The sequence below is a fragment of the Sitodiplosis mosellana genome, unplaced genomic scaffold, assembly GCF_009176505.1.
Source record: "Sitodiplosis mosellana isolate CC-2019 unplaced genomic scaffold, AAFC_SMos_1.0 Smas_scaffold_17, whole genome shotgun sequence".
In the NCBI taxonomy this organism is placed as follows: Eukaryota; Metazoa; Arthropoda; class Insecta; order Diptera; family Cecidomyiidae; genus Sitodiplosis; species Sitodiplosis mosellana.
In genome coordinates, this window is record NW_022595259.1 from 386845 (window position 1) to 393119 (window position 6275).

A 6275-nucleotide genomic window follows, 5' to 3' on the forward strand; every position below is an offset into this window, starting at 1 on the left:
TCAGCTGCAGTTTCAATTTTATTTCACATCTTTTTCTCGAAAATTGATTATTTTTTCATTTGACTAATTATTGTTTATTATTCCATGAAAATTTTATTTCGTCTCGCATTCGGTTTGCCTATTTACACGAAAATCAACACATGTCCATGCTCTTGCAGATTTTATCCGCTGACACATTTCCAAGGAGGTCATCAACTATTTGATCTCCCATTCCTCCTTTGACGGCATCACGGCACATTTTTCGTAGACTTTTGTCCCAAATTATGGTGCATGCTCTGTCAAGCCAGTCTTTAATTTCTTCCTAAAGAAAATAATTTGATGAGACTGTTTAAAACGATCCATACAAATCCAATAAATCAAACCTGATTACCTTTGATTGATCTCGGCTTATCTCTTTCTTTACTTTTTCAATCACCAGCTCGCATGCTTTGCACTTGAGTTCGTCTAACCAACCGAATACTTCGAACCCGTCTTTGCTTTGAATCTTCGATTCAATATTGTCTTTAGAATCTTTCAGGCCGGTGGAAAAGGCTTGAGCTCCTTTGAAATTAAACCGAAAATTAATCAATTAATTAGCTTTTTTCAAACGTCGATCATATGGATCCACAAATATTTATTGTTTGGTTCGAACTTACCGAAAACGAGGAACACTCCAAGTACAACAATAAACAACTTCATGATTGTTTTGTTCTATTCAACACGTTTCTTGCAAATTAACAAATCAACTGAATTTGAGCGCTCAAGCTAACGCCTTTTATAGTTGCAGATAAAGACGAATCACTTCAGATATATCTTGATAATTGGTTTATTAGACATGGGCACAACCATAAAAATGAAGTCGGGGAAGTTTTGTTTGATCAAATGTCTATAAATTATTTTCAATTTCAAGAAGCTCAACAAAAAAAATCCCGTTATGCCACTTAACTTCGAGATTGATTGTGCGACATTAAAAAGGTTCTTCTGGCGATTAAAAGAACAATTTAAATACCCTAAATGAGTCCATAGTGTTGACTTATCATTTCATCTGCGTTTCATGTGTTTACAAACGTTTTTATGGGGGAATAAACCGAAAGTGTACAAAAATAACCAAAAATCATTACTACGACACGATTAATTGAGATTGAAATTATGGTGTAAGAATCAAATTCCCATGAATATTTTGGCCGCATAAAAAATACCAACAAAAATTGAAAGAGACCTTTATCTCCAATACAATTCCCAAAGAATTTGCCAATTGGTTTAAACAGTTTTTTATCAACACAGTGAAGCGCAATGGTAATATATTCAGCAAATTCAAAAACTTTTGGAGTTCAGGTTGCCTTGCCTTTGTCCCTATCGGAAGATCACTGACTTAAATCATGAATGACGTTATAATGTAATTTCTGAGAAATGCCATTCCCAACATTTGAGTAAACCATATGACGAAAGCATTTACTTATACTTCCAAATTATACCGTACAGATGCCATTAGAGCATTCATTGCTGAATATTTTCCATTTACAGCGCAGTTTGTTGGTTTTTATCCTTATTATTCTAAGCCAACAGATCATTTCAAGAACCGCCAGAGTTTCATGAAAATCCTCCAAATCAAACACATAGAGCTAAAATCTATTACTGCTACTCTCAAACTTACCCATAGAATTTATAACATAATTTGCTTCCTATGTAGTTTAAATGTGAAAATAAAACAGAACGGAAGAATGAGACATTTTTTTCAATGTTATCAAACGAATGAACAAACTTCGAAGCTAATACTAAATGATACCAATCAAAAATGCTATTATCAGCTGAAAAATAAGCATTGAAAATGAAATGTGATTGTGTTTTATTGAGAAATTTCACTATAAAAACTATTACTAAACATCGAACGATTCAGTTTAGAAGAGATTTTCGAAGATTCATTTACTAATTATTACTTGTTGGTTGTGTGCTCTTATCATTGTAAATATAAGAAAACAGATTGACTTAAAAAAGGATTCAAGTGGTTTTGCAATTTTGTTCAAAATGGGTACTCGTGCACTTTTTTTACTTGCAATTACAACATTTTTAATCGGTTCCTTCGTTAACAAAGGTAAGTATGGAGAAACAAAATTGCGTGTAGCGCTAAATTGAACCAGAACAATTTTGGAATTAATTTTTAATCGAAAAAAGAAATGAAAAGAAGAAAAAAAAAAACGTTCATTTATTTCTTCAAGCCTAGTTGTATACATTCGTTACTCATAATCTTTTCGATGCATCTCCGAAGGGAGAATGAGAGTAAACGCTTTGTTATCGATTAGCTGAGAGATGAAATAATGTGAGGTCATGTCAAAATCAGCAAATAGTACTGATTTCTCACATCTTTATTTTAATGAAAACTTTACGAATAATCAATCAAGACATTAATCATAGGTCAGTTCAATTGATTATCGTTTTCGGAACGATTTGCGACACGATTTCAGTGTGACTGTGTCCAATTGAGTGAACTAATTTATTTTCATATTTCTTCAGTATCTGCAATACATTGTTGGAGATGTTCATCGGATGCATCGATTGCAGCACTGTACTGTAATGATCCATTTGATTCAAGCAACATCACGGAGCAACAAAAACGTTGGAGCTACGTAGAATGTATGTATCCGCCCAGTCAATTGAATCCACACAGCCAACAATTAGCTCAAAGAGCCGTTTGCAAAAAAATCAAGCAGCTCGGTAAGTATTTAAATTTGAAAAAAAAAAATTATACTTGATTTTAATTAGAATTTCTTTTTCTCTTAAAGTTAACGATAATGTTATCATATCGCGATCGTGTTATTGGGAAGATGTGAATGCACAGAAAAATGATTGTATGAATGCCACCACACCTTCATACATAAGAACAATATTTTGTGAGACATGTTCAACAGATGGATGCAACGGTGAAGCGATGAACCCAGTCGCTAAAACTGGAAATTCATTTGATGGAGGAATCAATGCGATCGACGAACAAAAGAATGTGGTCGATGATAAAAATGCCACCACATGCAATTGCAAAAAGAGTTCTGCGTCCACTTTGAATGTTAAAACTATAGCGAATGTAGTAAATTTATTAGTGGCATTCATTTTTGCGCAGTATTTTATTCTAGGTTGTCGAAATATGCTTAAACAGGCCAACAGTTAGATGCGCAATGTGTAGTGCATATTACTTTTTTATTTGTACTTGCTTAAACCATAACACTCAATGGAAACGAAGCTGTGAATTCGATTGAAATGTTTAATATATACATCGTTAATCTAATCAAGATGAAGAAAATTAGAAAACTAAAAATAGAAATTAATTTTCTTCTCATTTTACCTAAAATTGTTTCTTTAATATGATTTATGATTACAAATAATAAATACAATAAATGGAATTACAACTAGTTTTCCTAGAAGCCATTCATTAAAATGACTATATGGATATCCTAGTGGATATCCACACTTTTGACAAAAAAAATGCACTGTTTGAACAGGTCAGCATCATAGGGAAAGTGCCACAATACATTTCAAATGTAAGTTATTTGACACAAAGCAGTCAATGCCATCTCAATTCCAACTCATTGAATCATTGTATTTTTCGGCAACTTTTTTCAAACGTGTATGGCTTCACTAGAATATAATCAACTTAACGGCGACACTAACAGCTTCTCTATGGGCCGGTACTACGCGTTAGCCAAAACGTATTGATGTTTCGCAATGGTTACTCGATGCATTTGCCAAAATACTATGATTTCTGTACTCTCTTCTACGATGTGTTTGCAGAGAAGCTGCTAGTGTCGCCGTAAAGTTGATTATATTCAACTCAAGCCACACACGATTGAAAAAAGTTACTCGAAATATTCGATGATTCAATAAGTTGGTTTAGAGATGTCATTGGCTGTCTTCTGGTATTCCGGCAATATATTTATGGTCAGCATTTGGATGCGCAATGCGTATTGCTGTTAAAATGATAACACTCAACGGGAAAAAATTGTGAACAAGATGACGAAAATGAAGAAATAAAAATTAAATATATCATCCAAATAAGATATGGATCATCTAAATCCAGTGTTTTCAATATATCATTTCTTGAAAGAATAAAGTGTATCTTCGGTGTATAATATCACCAATCTGTTTGAGTATTGATTAGCCTAAACATTCATTATTATGGCTACACATTGAAAGATGGCGCCGTATTAACTGGAAAGCATTCCACTGAGTACGCGGGAATAGACGCTTCTTCTTGACTTCTGTCAGTGATCTGATTGTCAAACGATAAATGATCGGCGTAATCAGAGAGTGCAACATGTAATTAAACCAAATATATTTTTTCTGTGCTTAATATTTATCAAAATATTGAATATTTTTCTTTCAATATCTTGTCACATAGCTAATCTCAATAGTTCACTTGAAATTCGGTTCATACCCGTGTCTGATTTTTCTGACTGTTTATATCCAATCGATTATTTTGGGACTCATTTGACTGGCTAAAAGTTACTAAAAAGTGGATAGTGATAATACGGCGAGCAATGATCAATGTTAACCAAAATCTCCGTCAAAAATGTCCTAATTTATGCGTCTGACTAAAATTCCATCATAGTAGACTATTGCTCGTACAAATCTTTTGTTCAAATTTTTCACACTAGTGCATTTCTGATAGGAAATTAAAATAATTCCAATATCTTCTGCCCTTTTTCAAATTCATTATGTCAACAAGAACGGAAAACATAGTCAGTCTGTTTTTACACATCTTCAGCGATCCCTTAAGCGTTTATGTATAATCCGAATCGACACAAATTTTCATAAGTCTGTATGAAAATGAATAGGCAATCCGTGGGCGGCCTCGTATATATATATTTATATATATATATATATATAGATTGCATATGTATTTTCTATGAAAATAGAATCAAGTCGTTGAACCTTGAAGACACACTTATGAGATAAGAAGTGAATCATGTTTCAGTCTAAAACTCTAAGGTGCCTTGTGTTAATTTTATATATGGATAATTTGAGTTAATTAGATTTATAAATAACACGTACACTGTTCAAATACACCTGTTCAAAGAGGCTAGAGACAAAAGCAATTGTTCGCATGTTTACCTTTCTGTGGGTTAGCTTGAGAGTAGTGTATATTTTTTTGACAACTTATATTTTGATAAAAGAACAAAATAGAGCCAGTCACAAGTGCTTATTCAAAGCAACCAGTCGTGTTTTTTCTTCTCTTGTGCGGTAACGCCAACTCAAATTTTTACAGAACTGTGTATATGGTTAATGTAGTGTAGTGTCATGTTTCAATCGTGGTTTTTGACGATTTTCATTTTAATGACAAAAAATATCGAATTGATGTTTTTACAAAAATTGTCGGTCTTTTATCGTTCAAATAAATTACTCCAAGACTTGTTCACCTCTTGAAAATATACTTTTCTTTTTCCAATATAAAGTCTGGGAAATGTATATCACTCTCAATCTCATCCATCGATTTGTACGTGATCAAAGTGACTTTTATATTTAATCTCAATTATCAACGAATTAAAAAAAAAAAAAACATTTTTGTTGGTCGTATGATAGTAGTGTGGTTAATAGTGTGGTCGATGACATTATAAAAACAAATAGATAGAATAAAATTAAGTTAAAATTTGTTATTCAAAATAGTTTGTGTTCACAGATAATTTCATCGGTTGTCTTGAGTAAAGTTATTTTCAACAACGGAAAATGTCCAGCGATGAAAAGCAAAGAGGACGTGGGAGGGGAATTACCACTGATAATGAACCGAGTACATCTTCAGGTATTTTTTTAACGAATGATTTGTAATCTGATGCATTGTTTGCATTATCAATTGGACACTCTGTGAAAATAATACATGAATACTAAACGTTGTCACTCGCTATATCCATAGCAGTTTATCGGCTCAACAATTCTCTATGAATTTAAACTCATGATGTGGTCTATGGACTATGAGTCTATGACCTTAGTCTATGACCTTGAGTTTGTTTCGGTGCTATCGCACACTCTTCGTGTATTCCATTCTATGGTTTACATTATGCACACACCACTACATAGAACATAGTAGGCATGCGTTTAAATGTAGTATACATATAAGCAGTTCGTCTGTAGCATACAAACAGTTCAGCATAAAATGAAACATTTCAAGTAAAGCAAATGTTCCTTTTGACCGGGTCACTCGCATTGTGTGACATTTCTAGACCAAGAGCTGTTGAACAAAGTACTATAAATCAGCCAACCAAACGCGATAGATGGTCAGCTACGGCTGACGCTCGTTATCCAGATAATTTGCG

At 33.2% G+C, this 6275-nt stretch overlaps 3 protein-coding genes across 7 annotated transcripts in view; 2 read left to right on the plus strand and 1 right to left on the minus strand.

The window, feature by feature from the left end:
• On the minus strand, positions 1–758 carry LOC129568171 (prosaposin-like). The gene is made up of 3 exons (XM_055445747.1): positions 636–758; positions 371–540; positions 1–301 (listed from the first exon to the last, which is right to left on the minus strand). Exons 1-3 carry the CDS (start codon positions 676–678, stop codon positions 134–136), a joined length of 381 nt encoding a protein of 126 aa, XP_055301722.1. The 5' UTR covers positions 679–758; the 3' UTR covers positions 1–133.
• A 1116-nt stretch (positions 759–1874) lies between these two features.
• On the plus strand, positions 1875–3371 carry LOC129568177 (uncharacterized). Its single transcript, XM_055445755.1, has 3 exons — positions 1875–2071; positions 2491–2691; positions 2760–3371. Exons 1-3 carry the CDS (start codon positions 2005–2007, stop codon positions 3137–3139), a joined length of 648 nt encoding a protein of 215 aa, XP_055301730.1. The 5' UTR covers positions 1875–2004; the 3' UTR covers positions 3140–3371.
• Positions 3372–4231: 860 nt separating this feature from the next.
• LOC129568187 (protein piwi-like) overlaps positions 4232–6275 on the plus strand; it is a 6912-nt gene continuing 4868 nt past the window's right edge. Inside the window, exons 1-2 of one of the 5 annotated variants that reach the window (XM_055445800.1) lie at positions 4232–4956; positions 5645–5764. In XM_055445800.1, the coding sequence (XP_055301775.1) occupies positions 5692–5764 (73 nt within the window). In that variant the 5' untranslated portion in view covers positions 4232–4956; positions 5645–5691. Of the gene's footprint in view, positions 4957–5041; positions 5462–5631; positions 5765–6275 lie in introns of those variants that run through there. The other 4 variants (XM_055445801.1, XM_055445799.1, XM_055445797.1 and 1 more) reach the window with 4 other exon arrangements.

Coding starts and splice junctions, on each gene's coding strand:
- LOC129568171 (XM_055445747.1), bottom strand. CDS start 678: ATGAAGTTGTTTATTGTTGTACTTGGAGTGTTCCTCGTTTTCG. Junction 541..635: donor TGGAGTGTTCCTCGTTTTCG/GTAAGTTCGAAC, acceptor TTAATTTCAAAG/GAGCTCAAGCCTTTTCCACC. Junction 302..370: donor TAAGCCGAGATCAATCAAAG/GTAATCAGGTTT, acceptor TATTTTCTTTAG/GAAGAAATTAAAGACTGGCT.
- LOC129568177 (XM_055445755.1), top strand. CDS start 2,005: ATGGGTACTCGTGCACTTTTTTTACTTGCAATTACAACATTTTTAATC. Junction 2,072..2,490: donor CGGTTCCTTCGTTAACAAAG/GTAAGTATGGAG, acceptor ATATTTCTTCAG/TATCTGCAATACATTGTTGG. Junction 2,692..2,759: donor CAAAAAAATCAAGCAGCTCG/GTAAGTATTTAA, acceptor TTTCTCTTAAAG/TTAACGATAATGTTATCATA.